This window comes from Vombatus ursinus, unplaced genomic scaffold (genome assembly GCF_900497805.2).
Source record: "Vombatus ursinus unplaced genomic scaffold, bare-nosed wombat genome assembly UNPS02014793.1, whole genome shotgun sequence".
In the NCBI taxonomy this organism is placed as follows: Eukaryota; Metazoa; Chordata; class Mammalia; order Diprotodontia; family Vombatidae; genus Vombatus; species Vombatus ursinus.
In genome coordinates this window covers 11,123,656-11,148,443 of record NW_020954571.1, presented here as the reverse complement: position 1 = coordinate 11,148,443, position 24,788 = coordinate 11,123,656, and the positions used below count along the sequence as shown (strand labels likewise).

General features: G+C 50.2%; 2 protein-coding genes across 5 annotated transcripts; one reads left to right on the top strand and one right to left on the bottom strand.

The window, feature by feature from the left end:
• The first annotated feature begins 2,639 nt into the window (after positions 1–2,639).
• PKN3 (protein kinase N3) lies at positions 2,640–21,170 on the top strand. Of its 4 annotated transcripts, none has more exons than XM_027869819.1 (22): positions 2,640–2,999; positions 6,476–6,758; positions 7,842–7,978; positions 9,522–9,636; positions 9,783–9,922; positions 10,511–10,694; positions 14,275–14,418; positions 14,766–14,875; positions 15,121–15,264; positions 15,496–15,571; positions 15,650–15,815; positions 16,293–16,419; positions 16,579–16,646; positions 16,985–17,048; positions 17,284–17,375; positions 17,548–17,724; positions 18,634–18,696; positions 18,941–19,017; positions 19,479–19,621; positions 19,748–19,855; positions 20,041–20,121; positions 20,378–21,170. In XM_027869819.1, exons 1-22 carry the CDS (start codon positions 2,982–2,984, stop codon positions 20,588–20,590), a joined length of 2,730 nt encoding a protein of 909 aa, XP_027725620.1. In that variant the 5' UTR covers positions 2,640–2,981; the 3' UTR covers positions 20,591–21,170. The 4 variants fall into 4 exon arrangements, with proteins under 4 accessions (XP_027725620.1, XP_027725619.1, XP_027725621.1 ...); XM_027869818.1 differs by lacking the exon at positions 2,640–2,999 and adding an exon at positions 4,705–4,785; XM_027869820.1 differs by lacking the exons at positions 2,640–2,999; positions 17,284–17,375 and adding an exon at positions 4,705–4,785 and having other exon boundaries at positions 16,938–17,048.
• On the bottom strand, positions 21,019–23,960 carry ZDHHC12 (zinc finger DHHC-type containing 12). The gene is made up of 5 exons (XM_027869822.1): positions 23,848–23,960; positions 23,275–23,426; positions 22,912–22,992; positions 22,281–22,447; positions 21,019–22,069 (listed from the first exon to the last, which is right to left on the bottom strand). Exons 1-5 carry the CDS (start codon positions 23,945–23,947, stop codon positions 21,757–21,759), a joined length of 813 nt encoding a protein of 270 aa, XP_027725623.1. The 5' UTR covers positions 23,948–23,960; the 3' UTR covers positions 21,019–21,756.
• Between the last annotated feature and the right edge of the window lie 828 nt (positions 23,961–24,788).

Below are 24,788 nucleotides of genomic sequence, written 5' to 3'. Positions count from 1 at the left end.
TGTTGAGTTCCCTGGTTTGTTTCAAGACTCAGATCAAGTCCTACCTTCTCCTGGAGGCCTTTCCTCATGTCTGCAACTCCTCCCTTCCCCCAAAAAATCAGTTAATGCTTTCATTCCTCTTTTACTTTCATTTACTCTTTATGTATTTTGTTAAGGTGTATGGGGTGTTTAAGGAGGACTAGCCCTTTTCAGGGCTGCTCATCTACCTTTGATGTCCACCTGGCACCCAACTCTCATCTGTGGCTCCAAAAACCTGTAGCATGTGCACTGGCCACATCCTGGTAGACCTGGTTGAGGGTAACTAACTGGCTTCAAACCTGACAATGAGATAGGGGGGTGTCTACCCCAAGACTTCCCCTGGCAGAATGGGCAGATGAGAACATTTGTTCCAATGGCCTTGAAGGCAGCTGAAGTAGGCACTGTGGAGAGCTTAGAGCTGGGTCAGACATGGAAGACACCAAGGTCATCCTGGGCCATCTCCAGTCATCCTGACTCTTGTCTTGCCACTGGAAGAGGGAGTGAGACTGATAACTTTGCTTCACTCAAATTCAATTTACTCTCAAGTCTATATCATTGGTCATCTTTGAAATGAAGGACGAACAACATATATTTGTATGCTCCTAGTTTTTTACATGTTTCTTCCATTAAAATGTATATTCCTTGAGGACAGAGACTATTTTTGTTGTATGTGGGGGCTTTTCTTTGTATCCACATAGGTTAATGCAGTGCCTGGCACATAGTAAGTGCTTAATAATTGCTTATTGACTATTGATTGACTGTGAAGGGAGAGGAGACATAAAAGAGTTGTTACAGAGGTACAAACATTTGGAAACAGATTGGATATAGAAGGTGATGAAGAGCGACAAATTGATCGACAATTGAGGATGATACTGAAGTTTACAGCCTGGGGGACTAAGAAGCTAGTGGTGCCCTTGGGAGTAACAAGGAAGTTCAGAAGAGAAGAGGGATTTGGGGTAGAGGGGAGAAGATACCGAGTTCTGTTTTGGACATGTTGTGTTTGAGATGCTTAGGGATGTCTCCATCTAGATCTCCTATCAGCATCTCAAACTCAACACGTCCAAAACAGAACTTAGTATCTTTTCCCCTAAACCTGGCCCTCCCCCAGTTTTCCCTATTTTTATAGAGGGTAAAACCATCCCAACCCAAGTCCTCCTTGACTTCCCATTTCTCTCTCCTTCCCCACTAAATCAGCTGCTAAATCCTGTCTTTTCTGTCTCTACAGCTTGTCTCCCATCTGTCCCCCTTTCCCCTCCCAAGGCTATCACCCTAGCTTGAGCTTTTAGCACCTCTTGCCTGGATTATTGCCATAACAATCGTCTCTCCCTTCTCCACTACATCCTCCACACAGCTGTTGAAATAATATTCCTAAAGCACAGGTCTGACTGGGTAATTCTCCTGCTTAACGCCCTTCTGGGCCTCTCTTGCCTCTATGAGAAGACAGAAACTGCTCAGCCTAGCATTTCAAGCTTTTTTTTTTTTTTTGGAATGCCTCTGTGATTTCACAAGTGTAAGGGGTTCCCTGTGAAGAGCTCCCTTAACAACGCAATTAGGCACATGCCCTATATTAGAGTCGCCTGGGGCACTGAGAGGGGTTAAATGCCTTAATCAGGGTCATACAGCCAGGGTGAGTCAGAAGTGGGACTGGAATCTTCCTGTCTCTGAGGTCGGCTCTCTTTTCTAGAATTCCCAACTTCATTCAGAGCTCAGTTCAGGTCACCATCCATCTCCTGTGGGAAGCTTGGTTGTTGGCGTTCTCGTCTTCCTCGGATTAGCTCATATTTGTTCATGTTTCCCATGTGTTCTGTCCGCGGAATATAGTAAGCTCCTTGAGAGTAAGGTCTGTTTGTGTGTGGGGAAAGGGTTCTTTCTCCTATCTACAACACCCAGAACAATGACTGGCACATAGTAGGCACGTAAATGTTAGTTTAATTGAATCTATGATATTGTTGTTTTCTTAGCTGGTCTTTTCCCCCGGCTCTGAATTCCTCAGTATGACAATGGATATACATTTATTAAACGCCTATTATGTGCTAGGCTTTGTGCTAAACGCTGATAAGAAGGTGAAAGTCCTCACTCCCCCCCTAGCTTCTATCACACCGCAGTGAGAGGGGATCTGAGGACTGTTCCAGACCTCTAAGGGGGTCAGCCTCCTACGTGGTCTGTTACGAAACAGGAGGGCTCTTGAACCATATACATAGATAGGATTTAAAGCTGGAAGGGGCCTTCGAGACCTGCGAGTCTAAACCCCAAGTTTTACAGCTGAAGAGACGGAAGCACAGAGGGAAATGACTAGCCCAAGCTTACACAAATGATAAGTAGCTTAGAGTTCAAACTCTCGGCCCATGTCCGACTGCAAATTCACCGCTCTTCACGTTACACGGCTCTGCCCCCAAGATATGGAACACTTGCCAAGGGCACCACTCCTTCCTCAGCATGCGCCCCGGGACCTAAGGGTCCCCGTCCCCTTGGCCTCTTCTAGCCCTTCTCCAGTCGCCTGCTGGGCAGCACGGATATACCCCCCACCACCACCCAGGGGCGCTCAGGGCAAAGCTCGATGAGAAGGTGGACTGCACGGGGTTCTGCGGGGGGCGACCTGCTCCAGATCCCCACGCGACTGGTCCTCAGGACAAGGCTGGGCGCCCTGCTGCGGCTCTGGACTTCCTAACAACCGGGGACGGTTTGCAGCCCAGTCCGGGAAGGGGCGCTGAATCCCCCGGTCCTGGGGAAGGGCAGACAGGATTTCCCGTATTCCGGGAGGGGCTTGGGGTCCCGGGGTCTCGGGGACGGGGCACGGGATTTCCCAGAATCCCGGGAGGGACTTGCAGGGTCTCCATCCTCGAGAGGGGGCGCTGGATCCCGCGTCTCAGGCACTGCTTCCCCGGGAAGTTTCAAGTTTGAAAGGGCAGTTGGAAGGGCCGGGGCTTCCGGAGGAGCCGCAGCTGCGGGGCCCGAGTCGCAGCATGGGGGACCCGCGGCAGGTGAGCGCAGCGGGGGCGCTGCAAGGGAGCGGCGGGCACACCTGGAGGGGGGAGCGGAGGGACGGCGTTGGAGGGGGGAGCCAGGTAATTGCAAGGGAGGAGAGGGACACGGGAGGAGGTGGGGGGGAGAGGAATCGAAGGTATGGCGAGGGAGGGGTGGCCTGAGTGATGTAGGGGGAGGGTCGGGCCCCTTTTGGGGGAGGGGGCGTCCAGGCAGAAGAAGTGGGCACACCCGGGGGGGGAGCGGAGGTATGGCGGAGGAGGGGGCGGTCAGGCAGACGGGAAGGGCGGCTGAGGCTCTGCAAAGGGGAGGGAGGAGGTCGGGGGTACTGTGGGGGAGGTGGGTGACCAGGCAGAGAAGGTGGGGGATGCACCTGGGGTGATTCAGGGGTAGGGGGAGCGTCTGGGCTGGTCCCGCCGGCGGGTGGGGCATGGGTTCACCTGCTGCCAGCTCCAGCTACTGCGGACTTCCCCTACCCCCGCAGCTCCTGGGCCAGGCCTCCCAGTCACACACCCCAACGTTCTCTCCAAGCTCCCATCCCTTAACTCCAGAATTCTTAACCCAGGGTCCACGGAGAAGGGGTCCTTGCATACATTTCAGGGGATCTGTGGACCCGAATCCATGATACAAAGTTTAAGATCCTTTGCCTTAACTCCTCACATTCTCCCCAGGGAGGCAGCCAGGAGAGACCCTGGCCCTGGGGTCTCTTCCAACTATGGAGGCTCAGGAGGGGATGAGGAGCGTCCTCACCGGACGTTGGCCTAAGACTTCTGCCCCCTGGCCAGCTACACCACTCACTTCCCCATCCCTTATTAGGGCCAGTGGGATGTAATGGAAAGACTCCAGATTGGGAGTCTGGAGACCCAGAACTCGTAGAATTCCAGCTCTAAGTTGGAAGGGCCCATGGAGGTCACTAGATGATTGCTAGATTTGGAGCTGGATGAGACCTCAGAGGTCTAGTTCTCCTCCCTCAATTTATAGAGGAAAAACCTGAGCCTTGCCCACACTTAAATCACACAGATAATGTTAACCAAAAGTCAGGACCATAAGGAGCAAATCCTGGGATTCCAGCTGAAGTTCTTTGATGTTAAATTCAGTTCTCTTTTTACTTACCACATTGCACTGCCTCACTATTGAACTATTCTGCCTGTGCCTGTAACTGGCTTTGTGACCTATTTACTTACCCTCTCTGGGCCTCAGTCTCCCCATTTGTAAAATAGTGGAATTTACTCCAGAATACTAATGGATCTATAAGGTCTCTCTCTCCAGGTTCAACAAACTATGAGATATGTCCAGGTTTAGGGAAACATACAGAATATGGTGGGAATGGAATGCATGAAGAGCCCTAGGCTATATAAAAAAGGGTGCTGAGTTGGGAAGGGTTCATAGCCCCTTCTAGTATGGGAAATGAACTTTCCTAGGTTGTCCTTACTCTGAGCCCTGCTCAGCCTCCTCATCTCCCTCCCTGCTTGAGTGGCTGGTTTGTTCCAAGGGTAACTTGTACACATTTTCCTATTTCCTGGCTGGGAACCTCCCTACTAGGGAGAGTGACTCAGGACCCTAGTGGCCAGGCCCCCCGCTCCATGGGATCTTTGTTTGCTCAGGAGCTTGGCCTAGTGCCCGGAGCGGGTGGAGGGTGAAGGATTTCCTGAGCCGTTTGGGCCCCCACCCCTGTCTTGGGCTCCAGCCGGACAGGGAGGGGCAGAAAAAGGGCAGCTAGAGACCAGTTGGGGCTTCACTTTTCCCCCCAAGGCCAAGATAATGGAGACTGGTGTGACCCCCAAGGTAACACAGAAGTTTGGAGGGGTCTCCTGGGTGGGGTTCCTTGGGGGTGGTGGCTGAACCTGGTGAGGTCAGTTTCTGCTACCGGAAAGTATTTTAGCTTTGAAATCTGGCAGTCTTCAAAGAGAGTGTTGCGTTTTTTTCCTCTGAGCAAGTTAGTGAGACTAATCTCTTCCTCACCTCTAGGGATGTGGAGATCTAGTCCTTGGGACCTTAGCTAGAGAATTCTGCTCTTCTCAATATTTAGGCCTCATCTGAAGATACCCCTCCATGGAAATGGTATCAATTGCCATTGATAGGATAGTGGAAGGACTTCCTAGACTGGGAATGCAGACACCTAGATTCTAATCTTGCCTTTGTCATTAACTCAATGCATAACATTGGGCAAAGTACTCCATTGCTTGGATCTAAGTTTCCTCATATGAAAAAACAAGAATAATAATCCCCCTACCCTGCCTTCTTGAGTTTTTGTGAATTAATGAACGGGAAATTGCTTTGGAAAATTTGAAAGTTTGTAGCTTTGAGGCCAGGCAAGAAGAGCTTGTACTGGGGTGTATGTGGGAGGGTTTTAAGCTAATATTCCTCCAAAGAGAATAAGGAAAAAATAGATTGATTTAGCAGTAGTTATTAGGAAGGACTTAGTGGATAAATGATGGTGGAAATGCCTTCCTAGGGGATCTTGGAAATTGGGGATTCCCCACCAAAGTTTTTGATGACTTGGATAAAATCCACCTGGAATGTGAGGGAGGGGAGGAAGTGAGGGAAAACTGGACTGGTGACCTTTAAAGGAGATTATGATACCAGAGGACAGATAGAAATCCTGAAGGATGGTGTTGAAATCTGTTGGGTATGAATTCCTGTTTGATGGTCTGACTGCCAGGGCCCTACCAGTCCATGGCCTTAGTCCATATTTATTTCTGCCACTTAAGTTGAAAAGGGCCTGTTGAGGAAGTAGGGCTTCAGGTTTCTCTTTTTGCCCAGGAACTAATTTAGGATCAGAGAGCAGAAAGACAGACATTAGCCTGTGAATGATATTGACCCTAGCTGATAATAACAACTCCTTTAGAGCTTTAAGATTTACAAAACACTTTTCTCACAACCACCCAGTCCATTTTACAGATGAGGACAGTGAGGCTGAGAGGTTAAGTGATTCCTCAGGATTACTCAGCTACATGATGTGAGTGTCATAGGCAGGGCTGTCTTCTAACTCTGGATTCACCTGCATGTAGCTGACTTCAATTGGGCTTGTTGTCCTTGGGGGGTCAGTATAAGGGCAAGCTTTAATTTGTATGGATTTGCTTGGAAAGACCAGGTTGACTGTCATGGGAAAGCAGAAGCCCGTAATAGGAAATCAGAGGTTCACTTTAGTCATTGTACAATTGCTATGTTCCTCTTTTGAAAGATAACTAGCAAAAAATAGCAGGGTGGACAAACTCACCTCTTCCAGATGTCTTCCTGACTGGAGATTTTAGATTGGGTAGAAGACAGAAAGAGAAAGCTTGACATCAGCAAAGTACTTCTTTGCCCTTGAGGAGCTCAGTCTGATGAAAGACATATACCCTTGACTCTCAGGTCCCTCTAGCACAAGGGTTCTTCCTCTTTGGAGTCACGGACCCCTTTGGCAGTCTGGGGAAGCCTCTGGCCCCCCTCACATCTGGCTGACTTGTGTTTCCTCCCCCTTTCTCTCTTGCAGGGGAATTTCACAGTGCAGCTGGGGTCAAATGAGAGCTTGCTGGACCCCAGTTCCCAGCATCGGCTGGAAGGTGAGAAGGAGGTGATCCGAAAGGCCATTCAAAAAGAGCTGAAGATCAAAGAAGGTGCTGAAAACCTACGCAGGGTCACCACTACCCGTCGAAACTTGGGTCATGTGGACCAGCTGCTCCACTCCTCCAACCGAAGACTGGAGCAACTCCATTGGGACCTGCAAGAGCTCAATGCTCACATTTTGCTTCCTGATGAGGCCCCGAGCCCTGCTGGTGAGCCCTGACTGGGGTCTGGTGAACTGGCTATTGGGGAAATTGGGAATATGAGGGAAGAGTAGAGGCTGAGTCCCTCATCCCTTCAACCCACAAGAGCTGAGTCTGATAGAAACACTGGGGAACTGTATGGAGAAGGTCCTGGGACATGGTCTGGAGGCTTTGTTGTATACGCTAAGCATTCTCCATTTCTTCTTAATAACCTATCATGGAAGGCAGCTTGGCTTTGTGGAAAGAGCTTTGGATTTGGAGTCAGAAAATCTCAGTTCATATTCTAGCTTTGCTAATTATTACTTCTATGACCCTTGGGCAAGTTACTTTCCTTTTCTGTGACTCAGTTTCCCCCTCTGAAAAATGAAGAGATTGAAATAGATGATCTCTAAGGATGGTTCCTTCTAGCTCCAAATCTCTGATTCTATCATCCTTTTTACCTCTAAACGCTATGGGCTGATGTTTAGCAAAGCTAAAATTGAAAGCATCTTGGGTCCCCACTTCTGGGCATCACCAGGTATGATGGGTGCCCTTTGCCCTTCAGGAGCTCATTCTGATGGAAGACATATATCCTTGACCCTCAGGTCCTTCTAGTGAAAGAGTTCACCTTTATTGGGTTGCGGACCCTTTTGGCAGTCTGGGGAAACCTATTGACTCCCATCTCAGAATAATGTTCTTAAATGCAGACAAAACGAAGCAAAACAAAAAACATAAGATTACAAAGAAAGAAAATTATAGTGAAATACAATTATCAAAATAGAAAACTAACAAGTTCAGACCCCAGATTAAGAGCCCCCCTGTCCTAGTACCCCACTTTGAGCAGCATAGAGACATTGGGGTATATAGCCCTTTGGTTTTGCCAGTCACCTGATTTCCTGGGTATGGCCATATTTATCCTCTGCTGCCATGTGCTGTTATCTTATAGAAGGTGCTGGAGAGGCCCAGATGTATCCTGAGGACCAGGGAGTTTCTGATTGAGCTTAGGAGATCTGCCCCCCCCACTGTCCAATTTATCTTTGCCTCTTCCTGCTGTCTTCTCCCCATCCTGAGCTCCTAAACAAAGGGTTTTGCTTTCTCCTGTAAATTCCATAGCCTCTGAGCCTCACTCAAGGGAGGAAAAGCCAGTGGCCAGACATCTGGAAGCTTTGCGGAAACAGCTACAAATAGAGCTGAAGGTGAAACAGGGAACAGAGAACATGACTAACACTTATGCCAATGGCAGCCCAAAGGTGAGACCCTCATGACCTAGTTTAGAGTTGGGCACCAGGACCCCTGGGGCCTGGGACTGGGGTAGTTCTCTCCCCAGCAGAGGTGGGGGGGGTAGGTTGGTAAGCTGAGCATTTAGTGTGGAATGACTTCTTATGTTCCCACACTCTGGGTAAAGACAAGAGCAATTAACGTTTATTAAGTGCCTGCTGAGTGCGGTGTACAATGCTCATTACTGGGGGAGACAAAATTGAGATGAGAGCCTGCCCTCATGGCACTTGCAGTATAGTGGGGAGGTAAGATCACATAGTCACTCAAAATACAAATTATCCCAAGGTAAGTAAGTGTATTAGCTCCTGAAGGAAGTGCTGGGTTAGGTCTGATAGAGGATCAGGATTCATGGAGGAGGGGGGCATTTGAGTTTGGTCCCTAAAAAACTGGCAGAAATTCAAGAGGGGAATTAGGGAAAGGGACTATATTCCAGGCATGGGGAACACTGAGCCAAAGCACAATGATGGGAGACATCAGCAAGTGTTTAGGTGCTGGAGAATAGTCAGGTTTAGTTGGTGCCTAATTGAACATCAGGAAGGGAGTAACATGAGATAAAGCTGGTAGCAAAAGAAGGGTAGCAAGAGATTGATGATCAGGCATAGGACCTGCACCTTGCCTGGGTTGGCAAGAGGGAGAGACTGAAGGTTCTGGAGCAGAGGAATGACATGACCAAATCTGTGAATAAGACAGAGGAAATAGGAGACCCAGGGTGCCTGCCCTCAGGAGGACCTGGTCTGAGTGGGGAAATATAGCCTTCACTTGTGGGGTCTCAGGGTGACAAGGCAGATATGGCCCTGGCCCTCAGGGAGACCCTGATGTGGTAGAAGAGAGACAGCCCTGTCCCTGGACAGCTCCCAGTCTGAGAGGGGAGAGAAAACAAGGGAGCAGGAGAAGCCCCAGCTAAAATCCCCCATCTTATCAGAAGCCTTTCCTGGTCTCCCTTAATTCTAGGGCGAGGTTGATTATTTCCAGTTTATTCTCTATATAGCTTGATTGTACATAGTTGTTTGCATGTCATCTCCCCTGTTGGACTGTCAGCTCCTTGAGGGCAGGGACTGTTCTAGGGATTAGCACAGTGTGCTCATATGTACTTAAATGTTTATTGACTTATGGAGGAGTTTAAGAGATAATCACAGAAAGACAAAACAATCAGTTTCAGGGCTTTCCCACTGCTGTGCCTTTGTGTGCTTTCCTCCATGCCTGGAATAGTCTGCCTTTCCCTAATTCCCCTTTTTTACTAATCCTTTAGAGACATAACTCAAATACTACCTCCTCCATGAAGCCCTCCATGATCTTATTGGTTAGTAACACCCTATCCAGTGGGAGTTGAAAGCTAATACAAGTGGGGTATCTGAATCTTCTCTTCTGCAGGGGGATTTTTGAGTAGAGTTTGGAAGGAGGGACAGATTGGCTTACTAGAGGAGGTTGTGCCTGCGGTCTCCTATAGGTAGCATGGGTAGGTATTGGCTGGGACCTCTAATGGCCTGGTCCGGGCTGCTTCCCCTGACCCCATAGGAACGAAGGCTGCTGTCAGCTGCTCAGCAGATGCTTCGAGACAGCAAGGTGAAAATCGAGCTTCTACGAATGCAGATCGGGAAGCTGGGAGCCCCTGGGGAGGCTCTGGCACCAGGTGAAGTACCCTGAGCCCTTGTCTGGGGAAGGGCTGAGGTCCGGAGTGGGAGGAGGGGAGAGCCTGGTCCTGACCTTTCTCCTATGGGTCTCTTCTTCCCCCTTCCCACACTCTCCCCACCTACTCCCATGCACACACTGTCCCAGGGCCAGAACAGAGAAGGGAGCTGCGGGCTGGGGACCTTCGTCATCGGTTTCGGATCGAGACAGCTGTAGCAGAGGGTGCCAAGAATGTGGTGAAACTGCTAGGGGGCCGGAGGCTGCAGGACCGTAAGGCCCTGGCTGAGGTGAGACTGGAGACCCAGGGCTGAGGCCGGGGAGAGGTGCCCACTGACCTGGTGTCAGGCCCTCTGGGGTCCTGTTCATGAGTCTGAGAGGAGGCAGGATGATAAATGGAAAGACAAGTCAGTTTAATGTCAGAGGACCTGGTTTCAAGTCCTGACCCTGCTACTTGTTGCCTGGGTGACCTTGGGTAAGTTACTTTGGCTCTTTGGGCCTTAGTTTCTTCATCTGTAAAATGAGGGGGATGGGCTTGATAACTTCTAAGCCTTCTTCTTGACCTAAATCCTACGAGTTCCTCTGCAACCTTGGATACCAACTCAACTGATAGAGAATGTCTTTTCTGCCTCTGCCCCCTTCAACCTTTCTCTTCTCCTTTCCTTCCCTTCCTCCCTCCCTTCCCCATCCCCCTCAGGTCCTCCTAGTCTCAGTCCCTAAATAGGCCAGTAAGGAAGGGTCCTCTCCCTCTAAGGACCAGGATCCTCTGGATGAGCTACTCAGAAACCCTGGTCCTTAGAGGGAGAGGTTGGGGCAGGGCATTTAGGGAGCCCCTACTGGCCTCTACCCTGCCTCCATTTCCCTTTTCTGCTCTGAAGGCCCAGACTCGGCTACGAGAGTCCTTGCAGAAACTGGACCTCCTCCGTCTGGCGCTGGAACGGCTAATGACAGAACTTCCCTCAGCCCACCCACTCCGGATCCTTGTGGCCCGAGAGCTACGGGAGGGCATGCCAGGGAGTCCCCAGCCCACTGGGTCTCTCATCAAACCCATAGCCCTCACAGGTAAGGAACACGATTCCTGCCCCTTTTAACCTTCGCCTGGGAGATAGAGGAAAGGCTCAAGGCCATGACCTTGATGCTCAACCTAGGCTCAGCTGTTGCCTCATTGCCCTCTGCCTGGCCTTCATGGTACAAGGTTTAAGGCTGGGGAGGCTGCATATGGTGTTCCTGGTAGGTGTTAGATTTCCCCATGTTCTTCAGGCTTAACCTTTCTTTCCCTTCTCTCCCAACCTACTTTTGTTTGTTGGTTTGTTTTTATTTTTAGGCAATTGGGGTTAAGTGACTTGCCCAAGGTGACACAGCTAGCGAGTATCATGTGTTTGGTCTGAGGCCGGATTTGAACTCAGGGCCGGTGCTCTATCCACTGTGCCACCTAGCTGCCCCTCAAACTCTACTTTTAAGTAGAAAGAGAGAGCCCTGTATTGAGAGTCAGGAAGACTGATTTCCACTTCGGAGTCGAAGTGGAGGAGAGCTGGAGGGCAAGAGATGGCACCCCCGAGGTCATTTGATTTCTCTAGACCTCTCTTTACTTGTACGTGAAATGATATTACCAAATTGGACCCCGCCTCCCTCCTTGGGGTACTGTGATGATCCAGAGTATTAACGAAGGTGAAAAAAGATACTTGGCAAAGTTTAAATTATTCTCCAAGTACAAGGTAGCATTATTTATTGTAATTCTAACACCATTCCAATGATAATAGCAAAAACTCCCCTTTTGCTTCCTTGTCACTTGAGGTATCTTGGCAGAGGCCACATGACCACATGCTATAGAGGGGAATCCTGCAATGACATTGAGTTGAACTGGATACACTCTGAGCTCTTACGTTCTATAATTCTGTTCTAATGTCCTCTCTTGTAAGGTCTTTGCCAGCTCTGACATTTTTTGAGTCTGTGATTTTCAATCCCCTTCTTATCTTCTTTTGACTCCCTTATGTCTAGTATCTCTCTCTTTTTCTACCATATTTCACCTCTCTATGTCCTTCTTTTCAGCACGCCCCCCCCCCCCAACCTCTTGTGTTTGAATTGAAAGGCCCCTAGGAGGTCATATCTCAGGGTTTCCAGAATCAAGGAAATGAGAGAGAACAGTCTGGTTAGAGAACTTCAGGGCATGGAAGGGTAGTCACTGAGAGTCTAACCTCAAGATGCCCTGAGGGAGAGGCCTGCAGTGCCTCTGAACTATAAGAGAAGAGGGGGAGGAGAGCAGTCCTAGATTCTCCTCCCACAGGCATAGGGATATTTATGTGTTCCATGGGGTGACTGTTGGACTAAGTGGGTGTCTTCTCACCAAGGACTTGAACTTCCTGGGGTTCCTCTCTCTTCCTCACCTATCTCCTAGATTTGTTTCTGACCCTAGTTAATAAATCAATCAGCATTTATTAGAGAGATAAAGCATTTATTAACCACTTATTATGTGCCATAAAATGACTTAATTTTAAAATAAAACTTTATTGATATCTTCCATTTTTATATCACCTAACATTTCTCAGTGTCCTTTCCCCCATCTTTCCCAGAGAGTCATCCCTCATAATAAAGAAGAGAAAAGGTTCAACAAAATTAACAGGTTGAAGAAATCTGACATATGTAATATTCCACACTCATCTTCCCGACCCCTCCCCTACAAAGAAACAGGGAGTGGCATATTCTCAGACCTCATCTTTGGGAAGAGCTTAGACATTATACTTTCTACCCATTCTCTTTCACTTGTTTTGTTGTTATTATTTTTTCCCTTTACATGGTCATAGTTGTTGTGTATATTGTTTAGCTGGTTCTGCTTACTTCACTCTGCATCAGTTCATATTAACCTTACAGTGCTGCTCTGTATTCTTCACATTCATTGTTTCTTGCAGTTCAGTAATATTCCATTGCATTTAGATACAAAAAACTGGGTTAACCCTTCTCCAGATGTTCGGTTGCTACTTTATTTCCAGTTCTTTGCTGTCTCAACAAATGCTACTACAGATAATCTGATGTCTGTGGGGCCTTTCTTATTGTCAAATCAGTCAGTATTTTCTTGATGACTCTCTGTGTAGTTTGAAGAAGGTATGCTCTCTGTCCTAGAAGGACTAACACCGTGGTTGGAGAATAAGACACAACAGATAAAAACATCATCTTCTCCCATAGTTTTCCAGCCTAGAATGCCCTTCTTTCTCTTCTTGATATTGTGGCCAGAGTGCTAGAATTGAGTTGCACAGCTAATAAATAAGTATTGGAGCTGGGATTCAAACCTAGATCTCTTCTAATGCCACACCTGACTCCAACAGATTTTCAGTTTCCTCATCCCTAAAATAGGAATAACAACATTTGTCCTTACATTACAAGTTTGTTGAGAAGAAGATGTTTCGTATAATTTAAAACATTAAAATATATAGGAGTTGGGGGTGGGGGAAGGTTTATGTGACTTCTCCCCATCTTCCAAGTCTCATCTCAAGTGCCAACTCTTCCTTGAAGGTTAGAGTAGTCGGAGATATCTTTCCCTTCTGAATGTCTACAGCATTTACTATTTGTACCACTTGTTTGATACTTTGCAGATCATCCGTGGTAGCATTATTCTTTTCTCTTCAACTGAGTGTCAGGTGCTTGAGGGCAGGGGCCATAGCTCTTCCTCCTGTGCCTCTTAAAGGCTTGTGAGACTGTATTTGCTTTTTTTTTAAACTCCCAATGCTTCCTTTTCATTCATTCATTCATTTCTATTAATAACTTATCCTAGGACAAGCCCACATCTTGAATTTCCTAGGAATGTCCCAATTTTAAGAAGAGAAGTACATTTTTGATAAGATGTAGCAAAAGCAATAGCTTCTATCAGATCATGAGTTTCGATTTTCAATTCAGAAAATAGAGTTACTATGAGGGTGGTATTGATCAATTGCTCATGACTGCCGCCTTCAAACATTTTTGAAAGGGAAGGGAGATTGGACCCTTTCTGTTTGGTCTTACAGGGTGGAACTAGAAGCAACCAATAAGTTAAAGGAAGGCAGATTTTGGCTTGACATAAAGAAAAATGTTATAATACTCAGAGCTGTCTGACAACACAATGAGCTTCTCTGGGATATAGTGGTTCTCCATTACTGGAGGTCTTTACTCAGAGGCTAAATGGCTACTTCTCAGGGATGTCATAGAAGGGATTCCAGGCTTTGGGTAGAGGTTAGACTAGATGACCACTGAGGTTCTGAAATTTTCTGATGCTTTTGAATGGTTCAGATCTTACGTGGACTGTAGGAGCTCAGGGCAGAGTCCCTCCAGGGCCGCTGCTCCCTCTTCCTGATTCTAAGGATCTTGGCCCTGTCCCACTCTAGAGGGAGGGAGAATAGCTTAGCAATGGTTGGTCTCTGAGTGGTCATACCCTCCCACAATTCCTCTGGTTCCCAAGACTGCAGATATGGCTCCCTGCTTTCTCTTTCCCTTTCTCTCTCCATCCCTTATTAGACTTTCTGAAAGGTGAGAGAAGCCAGGGGCCAAGTGGTCCTGACTGAAGAACATTCTTCATTCTTCAGCCAGTGTTTCCCTTATTCTAAGTTCTGAGTTTTTTGAGCTCAAGAATAATGGGAAAGAAGATTAAGTCTGAACCTGGCACTGTGCCCCACAGGGACCCTGGAGGTTCGGCTCACAGGATGCCAAGAGCTGTTAGAAGTGGTTCCTGGCCGATCCCGAGTGGCTGCATTGGTGGGTAGTCCAGGAGAAAGTCGGCCGTGGAGCTGGGGCAAACAGCAGCGTGTTGAGGAACTGACCAGTGAGTTTGGGAAGGACCAAGTAGGGACTCTGGGAGAGTTAACCCTTCTCTCCTTGATATTTCTTCCTTTGGAGCTTTGTACCCCTGCCCCCAACCTGTGACTTAGTTTTGCCCATGGCAGGGGAGTCTCTACCTTCTTTGTGACCTTCTTTCTGTCCTGTGCCCTACTTGGCCTCCCCCTGCCCTCTAAGTTCACTGCACTGGTGCCTATGCTCCCTGATACACTCTTCCCCATCTCATTGGCCATGTCCTCCACTGAGGGTCTCCCTGCCCATTGAATTCCTGGCACTCTTATGTGCACTTCTTGGTACCCCATCCCCATTCTCATTGGGTCTGCTCCTTAACAGAGGAGGTTCTGGCGGTGCTGAAGGTGGATAACCGTGTGGTGGGCCAGACGGGCTGGGGGCCTGTGAGTGCTCAGGCTTGGGACCAGACTTTCCTGATCCCCCTAGAGCGGGTAAGGCTAAGACGCTGGCCTTGGCCATCACTCAATTGAGTGGAACTAACACTCTTCTGAGTCAAAATTCTGCCTCCTCACCCTTCCCTAGATTAGTGAAGGGTCTTCCTTTCCTGGTGTCTGGGCCCCCATCCACGATCCTACTACCCTGCACTTTAGTTTACCCCTTACATTGGCTCCACTGGGAGGGAGCTGGGTCCCCAGGGCATTGAGAGCTGTCTCCCCAAAACCAACTCCCATTGTAGTCTCGTGAATTGGAGATTGGGGTACAGTGGAGGGACTGGCGGGAGCTGTGCGGTGTAACTTTCTTGAGACTGGAGGATTTCCTGGACAATGCACGCCACACTCTGTCCTTGGCTTTGGAGCCTCAGGGCCAGCTCTTTGTGGAGGTAATACAATTCCCCCTTCTCTATGCCACTTCCCAACTCTATATACTCTTTCTCTTTCCTTATTTTCACTGTGGGCCATTCTATTAGGAAAATAGATCAAAAATGAAAATGAAGAACAAGGAAGTAGGAGATGAGAAAGGATGGGGGAGATAGCCTTTGATTGAGAGTTGTTTCCCCAGAGAAGATACGTGTGTAACCCCATGGCCTCTCATCCCTCCATGCTGCCCTTAGGTGATGTTCTGTGACCCTGTTATTGAAAGGAGGCCCCGGCTTCAGAGACAGAAGTGCATTTTTTCAAAACACCGTGGTGAGGAGTCTGGTGGAGGTGGGGAGGAGCTGGTAGGTTGTGTGGGGGACTGAGCTGACCTGGCTGTATTTCTTCCAGGTCAGGATTTCCTCCGGGCCTCACAGATGAATATTAGCATGGCAGCATGGGGTAGACTGGTTATGAGTCTGCTGCCTCCTTGCAGCTCCCTGAGTACCCTCAGCCCCCCTGGGAGGCGGCCTTCCCCAACTTCCTCGCCTGACTCCCCTGGCTCCTCATCTCCCAGGTAAGGTTTAGTGTCGAAGTGCAAAAGGAAAAGGCTTTTTTTGTTGGTCCAAGGTCACGATGACAGGGTAACAGATTTAGGATTGGATGGGGGAACTTAAAGATCCTGCTAAACCCATTCACTATATAGATGAGGAAACTAAGGAGGCCCACAGTGGTTAAGTGAGTTGTCCAAAGTCACACAGGTGGTAAATGACAGACATCAGACCTTTATGTCCAATGGGCTTTGCTGCTTCACCAAGCGAGGGATCCATGGTGTGGAGGACAGAGTACTGGATTTGGAGTCAGAAGACTTGGGTTCCAATCCTGTTTCTGCCACTTAGTTCCTGTGTGAAATTGAGCATTTAATATCTCTGGGCCTCAGTTTCCTTACCTGTACAAAGAGATGGTTTGGATGAGAGATGACCCTTCAAGTTCTAAAATGCCATGATTTCACAGAGGCCTCATCTCCTTGCCCCATCTTCCCCATTGCTCATAGTTCCTTCCCTCTGACAAAGCCTCTGGTCAGGGAGGCCCCACCACGGAAAGCCCTGGCTGAGGAACAGCTGCCACCAAAGCCCCCACGTCTCTATCTGCCCGTGGATTCAGCTTCTGTGGAGTCACCGGTGAGGGAGCAACAGGGTGGAGGGTGAGGGGCAGGCCGTGTGTGGGAGTGGGGCATCTATTTTTCTCCCTTTTATTCTCTTCCATCCTGGGATGGTCTCTGGGAGGGGCGGCCAATCTTGTCTTGAGAGCTCGTCTTCCCCAACCCCATTCCCTTGTAGTGTACCAAACGTCCCCACATGGAATACAGGAACAGCCTGAGACAGGGGCCATGTACCACACCTAGCAGGTAAACCACCACTACTCTGGATCAGAGTTTGAGTCTTCTCAGAATGGGAATATCTCAATTACCTAGGGAATTCCTGTGTGACAGGGTTGTATGGGGGTGGGAGGTGAGGCGGAGGTGGAGGGGCTAGAGGCAGTGACTTGGATGCCCCACTCCAGACTCAGCTCTTGCTTCATTACCCTCGTCCAGGCCTTAATTGTTGGAAGTACAAGATTTAGGAGGTAAGAGGAGCCAGGGCCCAGGAAACTGAATATGCTATTCCTGGTGGGTATTACTTTTTCCCTTATTCTGCAGGATGCCCTCCCCCTTCCTCCAGCACCCACACTTCCTCCTTCTTGTAGGAAACCTCCCAAGTTCCAAGACTTCTGTTATGTTGCTGTGCTGGGCCGTGGTCATTTTGGGAAGGTATTACAGGACCTCAGACAGAGAGGTCTCAGGTCATGGGGTACTTCCCTCCTGGGTATAGGGAAGTGGGGGTGGCAGGTGGGAAGAGCCTAGGAAGAAAGATGGGAAAGGATCCTCTCCCTGGGGAGAAGATAGGGCTTGGCAAATGCAGGCACTCATTGGGATGCCACTGGATTATCCTCACTGGATGGTATAGGGAGCTTCCTCTTAGTCCCAGCCTTCCTCTGGGTCCCAGGTCCTCCTTGCTCAATATAAGAAGACTGGGACATTCTACGCAATCAAGGCACTGAAGAAGCAGGATGTCTTGAGCCGGGATGAGCTGGAGAGGTGAATGGGTGGGAGCACCTGTTATCCTCAGGGGTGGCTGTAGTAACCAGGGCTGTCTCCAAGGCAAGCAGATGGGGAGAGGGATGGCAGTTGGCCCCAGATCAAGAATACCCTTTGGAATTGGCCTCTTACCCTAGGCTCTGATGCCCACACCCCATTTCCCTCTATGCAGCTTGTACTGTGAGAAGCGGATCCTGGAGATGGTAGGCCACTCTGGCCACCCCTTCCTTCTCTCTCTGTTGGTGTGCTTCCAGACTCCCAGCCATTTTTGTTTCGTGACTGAGTTTGTACCTGGGGGTGACCTGATGATGCGAATCCATGCTGATGTCTTTCCTGAGCCCCAAGCTCGGTGGGCATTACCCCCTTCCCTCCTCTTGTTCCCCCACACCTCTTTCCCCTGCTCCCTAGCTTCCTTTTCTCTGCCTAACTGCTAGGCAAGCAGCATGCCCTTTCCTCTGGTCTCCTCAACCCCTGGTAGGCTTCACAAGGCCATTTGTTGGTCCATGCATCTGTATTTTTTCATTCGATTCAACCAATATTTACGTTCAAGGCACTGCGCCGGGTCTTGGGATTCAAAGTTGCAAACTGTCCCATAGTCATTGTCCTCAAGGAGTTTCATCTGTTACTCGAGATAGGCACAGACAGACAGCTAGATGGTACACCGGATAGAGTCCTGGGCCTCAGTCAGGAAGACCTGAATTCCAATCTGGCCTCCAACACATAGTACCTGTGTGACTCTGGGCAAATCATTTTACCTCAGCTTCAATTTCCTCATCTGTAAAATGTGGGAATAGCACCTACCTCACAGGGTTGTCTTGAGGTTCAAAAGAGATGCCACGTAAATGTGAATGCTAATACTACCAAGTATAACATGAAGTAGAGTGTGATAAAGGCAAAGGAGAGATACAAAGTGCTCCACTCAAATCTCTAATGGATGGGGTCACTTTCAGCTGCTGAGATCTAGGAAAGCTTTGTAGAAAAGATGGTGCCTGAGCTAAGCACTGTTAAGAGGGTAACAACAAGCCTCTGGGGCCAGTGTAGGAACTGCATCTTCCCCATGACAGCAGGGATCCTTGAGGGTGGGACCTGTCTCTTCTCCGTTTGTCGTCACTCATGTGCTGAGGGTACCTTCCTTCCTGCTGTCTCTGGCTCATTGATCCCTGTGTGTCTCAGGCCATGAGCTCTTATCCTCAGACTTTCTCTAGGGCTCCCTTCAGGTCTAACGCCTATGATCCTGTCGCTCATGATCTCTCCCCAGGTTTTACCTAGCCTGTGTGGTTCTAGGCCTGCAGTTTCTGCATGAGAAGAAAATTGTTTACAGGTAAATGATGCTCACCCAGCCTGCCAAAGAAGGAAAGGGGTGTGAGGGACCCTCCTGCTTTTGAGTCGGGGCTCCTTCATGGGAGATGCCCCAGTTGGGGGATATGGGGAGAAGGCCCTTTCCTTCCTACCTTTCCCAAGTGAAGAACATCAATGGAGAGGCTCATCAGTTGAGGACCCTAGGACCCAGTCCCCTCAGTGGCCTCTTCTGCTGCCTTACTTCTGATTCTCCCTTTGCTCATCAGGGACTTGAAACTGGACAATCTCCTCCTGGATGCCAAGGGTTTTCTCAAGATTGCTGACTTTGGGCTGTGTAAGGAAGGTGAGTTTCGTCTGGGGGCAAAGGGTAGCCTGGCAAACTGGGTGCTTGGAACCCAGGGGTCCTCATCATAGCCTTCTTGGCACCTTGCATTCAGGGTTAGGGTAAGAGGTGGTCGTGTAGTTTCTAAATGTGGCCAATTCGAAGTGACTATTCCTTCGTTCAGTCTTCTCTTTAGATGAGCTCAGACTCAGTTTGGTTCCACTTGGGAGGAGCTGTCTCTCTGTTCTCCATTATCTACTGGGTCTATGTGGATTCCTCAAAGGGTTCTTAAGCAAGAACTCTATGTATGAGTACATGAAGTACATGGAGCAGCCAGAGGCTTTGGTCTGAAAGGCAGTGGGAGGTGACATTTTTCCCCCTGGCTTATGTATTAGGAATTAAGAGTTTTAGGTGCTCACATGCATAATATTGAGCTCCACCTCCTTTGCTCAACTAATCTGATACTGATGTTGGCCTTGCAGGGATGGGTTTTGGAGACCGCACCAGCACATTCTGTGGGACTCCGGAGTTCCTGGCACCTGAGGTGCTGACGGATGAATCATACACACGAGCAGTGGATTGGTGGGGGCTGGGCGTACTGCTTTATGAGATGTTGGTGGGTGAGGTGAGTCCACGCCCCACTATTCTGTTTCTTCACAAGCCCAGAGCACCCTTCTTTGGGGCATGAAGCCAGGTAGGGGAGACTTGATAGGAGCTAACTCACCTCCACCTGAAATGCCTGTCTTCACAGTGCCCATTCCCTGGGGACACAGAGGAGGAAGTATTCGACTGCATTGTCAATGAGGAAGCTCCCTATCCTCATTTCTTGTCTGTGGAGGGCCTTGCACTCATTCAGAAGGTGGGCACTCAGGCTGGGGCAGGATGGTGTGGGTACCTTGACTCTTGGTACAGAGCTCCCTGGCCCTCTATTCCATCCTCATCCCCCAGACATTTCAAGTTCTTCCTCCTGTCTGGCAACTGTTGTGAGGAAGGAGAAGAGGCCTGGGCTGCCTGAAGTGAGCATTGTTCCCTGTGTCTTCTTAGTTACTCCAGAAGTGTCCTGAGAAACGTTTGGGGGCAGGTCGGCAGGATGCAGAGGAAATAAAAGTCCATCCTTTCTTCAGGGTAAGATGGTGATGCCTCCAAGCAGGGTATATGTGTGTTGTAAATTGATGCCTTGCTTTGTGAATGAGTACTCCTGGGCCAGCCATGAAACCAGGTCAAGAAGGGGGATAGGGTTGGATGGGCAGGTAGAAAGGGGACATGACATCTGAAGAAGCAGGGAGAGGCAGTATCTGGGAGTAGAGGGATGTGGAGGTATTGATATCTACTGATGCCTTTGACCTCTTTTCTGTCTCTCCTTCTCTCCTCCTTACCTCAGTCCACAGATTGGGAGGCTCTGCTTTCTTGCCAGGTCCAGCCTCCCTACGTGCCGTTGCTGCATGGGCCTGCTGACCTCTGCCACTTTGACCAAGAGTTTACAGTGCTGCCCCCAGCCTTGACACCTCCTGATCCCCACTGTCCACTCAGCTCCCGACAGCAGGCTGCTTTCCGGGGCTTCGACTTTGTCTCAGATCGGTTCCTGGAGGTCTGAGCTACTAAGGGAGCAGGGCAGCCTTGGGTAGTACACCATATCCCTTTCTTCTTTACCCAGCTGGGTTTACATAGAAAGCCAAGGGCCAGGGGGAAGCCTGGTAGTACTTCTCTCCTTTGTGGGCATACCCCACCCTCCACTCACCTTGAAGCTTTAGGAATAATTTCTCACAACTTTTGCACTGTTTCCTCCCCTTGAAGCTATTGGCCATCATCCATCCCAGGGAAAGGAATGATCTCCCTTATTTATGAACCCCATTCTGGTCCCAATAATTCCCTTCTGTTCCCTTAAAGACAAGCGGGGAAGGTTGAAGAAGAGGCTTCCCTTGCTGTTATAGAACCTTCCAGAGTTAGGTCTAGGCTGGGGAGGGATGGGAGGAGGATGTGGGAGTTAGGGAGTGAGCTGGTGACAGCAGCTGGAGCCAAGACTGGTCAGCAGCCAGGGTTTATTGAACATTTCTGTACAAAGCACAGACTTCTGAAGGGTCACAGTGGGAAGCAGGGTGCACTGGTGTGTTATTATTATTTTTTTTTTTCAAACAGTCTACCTGCTTTTTGGATTATTAAATTTGTAAACTTCAGAACCCTAGGGGAACTGGTCTGAATTGGGATGGCTGGGGATGCTGCGGGGAAGAAAAGAAAAATATAAAAGTTCTGAGGCTTCACTGGGAACTAAAATTCAATTTACACTAAACAGCGCTGTTTACATAAATAGACTAGTTAAGTATGGCAGCGCATACTTGAGCCTCAGTTCCTCTCGCCTCCCTCCTTGGGCTTCGAACCAGCCTAGGCCTTATCTACACTACTTCTGTGACCATTTCCAGTTGGCCCTTAAAAGTCCCATTGTCCAAATCCCCAGTCCTAACCCAACTTAAGCCTCTGGGGTGAAGCTTGTCTCCTGGGGAGGGGGACAATTGTTTTGCAGTCCAGTGGTTCCCCAGGGGGTCCAGCAACCTGCTACAGGAATGGAGAATGGGAAAGAATCCAGGGTTTAGGCACAAATGGGTCAAGGGTAGCAAAGAGGTGGCCTTCCTCCCCAGTACTTTAATGGGGATAGAAGTGCCAAGATGGAGTGGAACTAGGTGCAATCTTGACAGGCACATGTAAGTTAGCCTGAATGGCAGCCACCAGAGAGTTTGCACCTACTGCCCACTTCTCCTAGAGGCCCTATACAGCCTCACCCTCTTCTTCTTGGGCATAGAGTACCTCCCAGGGCACAGCCCCATAGTTACAGAAAAATCGAGCCAGGTTTCGGGCAAGGCCACGGTCAAATGGACTATCAGGACGGTGGCGGAGGTAGGCAATTCGATGTGGGGAGATAAATTCCCATGTGGTCATATCACTGGCCACCAAGTAGAGATGAGAGGCCAGAAGCAGCATCACCACAGTTGAGAAGAGGCCCAGCAGCAAGAAGGTGGCAAAAATGAAACCATTGTGCTGGAACCAGCTTTGCCAAGGCTCATGGAAATGGAGGCCAGACCTGCAGGGGTAGGGGGGAAAAGGGGAGCATTGGGAGACATGTGTCTCTGAACCATCCCTAGGGTCTAGAAGGCTGTGGGTACATATTGCCCGGTGGTTCCACACTGTAGGGGTTGTCCCAGACCCTATCCCTTCTGAAGTTTCTCTGTCTCCCCCACGCCAGACTCTGGGCAAGGAAGGCAGATCTTCAGGCTGGGAAGAAGAGTACGTACCAGGCCAGGTGCAAGCCCCAGAGGAGCACCACCAGCTGAACTGCCAAGTAGGCCAAGAAGAGGGGGTGGTTGCGCTCACCCACACAGTTTTCAATCCAAGGGCAATGGTGGTCAAAACGACGGACACAGCGTTTGCAGGAGCGGCAGTGTTTGGAACGAAGGGGCTGCTGTGGGGTTGGGAAGGGGATGAGGACAGCCTGTTAGTACAGAGGCAGGGATGAATGTTCATTTTGAGGCTAGGGACACTAAGGCTGCTAAGGGGAGGGGAAGAGCTGCCAATGGGAAAGGGGAAATAGGATATACTTGCAAAAACACCAACAAGGCTATAACTAACTAGTCATGCGGGCAGCCTGTTAGATTTGAGGTGCTGGTCTGATTACAAAGACCAAGGCTGGGAATACTTCCTGGAGAAGGTGAAACTTGAGGAGAGTTTGGAAAGCTTCCAGGGGAAGAAGAGTCACTTCCCAGACAAGGCAAGCTGGGGGTAGGGAGGAAGAGGGGACTTGAATGGCATCTCAGCTGCTCCCTTGGACTCCATCAAGTTCCTGGCTCTGAGGGAGGTCAAAGAGCCCATTCAGGCAAGGAGGTATGTCCCTTCTGGTCTCAATCCCCATGTGTCTCCTTCACCAACCTGTAGCAAACAGTAGCCACAGTGCCGGAGCCGGAGTGTCTTTGGGGGGATCATAGCTGTCTGCTCCTCCTTGGGTTCTTTCTGGGTAGGAAGATAGAGAGGAACAGAGGTTGTTGCCTAGTGCTACTGCTTTAGACCCAGAAGGTTTGGGAATGTTCCATACATAAGAGGCAAAATGTGGTGGGGTTAACCAGCCCAGCATTCGGGAAATCTGGACTCTGGTTTCAGCTCTGCTCCTTCCCTGTGACATCTGGGGAAAACCAGTCTTCCCATCTCCATGGGGGAGTGGACAGGGACAGGATGAAAACTCAGACCCTCCCTCGGCCTCTCCCCTCCCCCCGCTCCTCGGGCAGCGGAGGTTACCTGGAGCTGGGTCGGTGGGGACTCCAGGTCAGGCCCCACATAGCCAGGGTCCATGAGCGAAACGGCCAGGTAGAGCAGCAGAGAACAGAGCACCAGGAGGATGAAGAGCAAGGGCTGCAGCAGCTCCCCTCGGGCTTCCTGCTGCTTCAGCTCTGCAGTCGAGGGGAGACAAACAGAAAGTCCCACAAGGACGGACATAGGCGCGAGACAGACACACGGGGAGAAGCGGGGGAGGACCGGCCCGGGGGAGGTACGGCCCGGAGCAGCCGGCGGATGGAGGGGGACCCCCGGGGGGGACGACACTGGCAGAGTCCGGGAGGCAGCGGCAGAGACGGCGAGATAGGGGAGAGGCAGGATCAGAGGCAAGGGAGAGCCCCGAGGCAGGCAGGGCCCCCGGGAGGGCGGGCGGCGGCTGCTGGGACCGGCGCGTGCGGGTCGGTGGCCCGGCCCAGATGCAGCTTCCCGGGGATGGTGTGGGGAGGGGATGCCCAGGCTGGCTTGGCGGGTGTGGGGATCGGGCGGGGGGCGGTTCCCACAGGCTCTGGCAGCGATCGGGCGGGGCCCCAAGCTCACCGGTCTCGTGCAGGAAGAGCACCAGCGTGATCCCCCAGGTCAGCACCGTGTGCCCGGTCCGTACCAGGACCCCGGGGCTGAGGAGCGCCCGCGACCCCATCGCCTCGGCCCCGGGCCCCGCCCCCCACCCCGACCTAACCGCAAACCCGGAAGAGGCGGTCGAACGTGCCTCGGCGCTCCGGGATTAGAGAAGCTGGGACAGGAGGCGGGAATTATATGAAGCGCCAGGAGTGAGGATTGGCTGAGGGCTGGGAAGGCGGGACTTCGGGGCTGACACGTGCGGAAGAGGCTGGGGGCGGGGCCAGGCTGCGCGCACCGAGCTTCTTCGAAAAATATCCGCCCCCCGCACGTGGCCACACCCTGCGGCCTCGCCTCCAGCTGGCCCCACCCAGGAATTTAATCTCCCTGAAGAAAGATGGCCCCGAGCCTGAGCCTATCAATTTTCCCGGGGGATGGGCGATCTTGCACTGGGGTCCTTTCCTTATCCTGGCAGCAGCACTCAATTACCTCGATTTTAGTATACATTAACGCACACCCACACACAGTCTCTTCAATCAGAATGGAAGCTCCTTAAGGGCAGGGGCCGTTTCATTTTTGTCTTTGTAGCCCCAACCCCGGGCACATGGCAATGGATCCTAAATGTTACGTTTGTTGTTTGAATGAATCTATTTGATAGGTGGGGCAGGAGGGTCCACCTCCCCTCCTTTGTGTGCGTCTGTACGGGTTTCATTCCCGGTCCTCTAACTTTACAGTAGCTGAGCCTTACAGGAGTGATAACTGAAGATATCATGGCTCCAACTCCACCAAGCCTCTGATTACTTCAGAGAGGGGGCTGAGAGTCCTGTCACCAACTTCCAACCCTAGCCTTGGCTAGCTACGGGGAACTAGACCTGTGATTTCACCTGTATAGGCGAGGAAACTATGTCTGTTGATGCAAATCA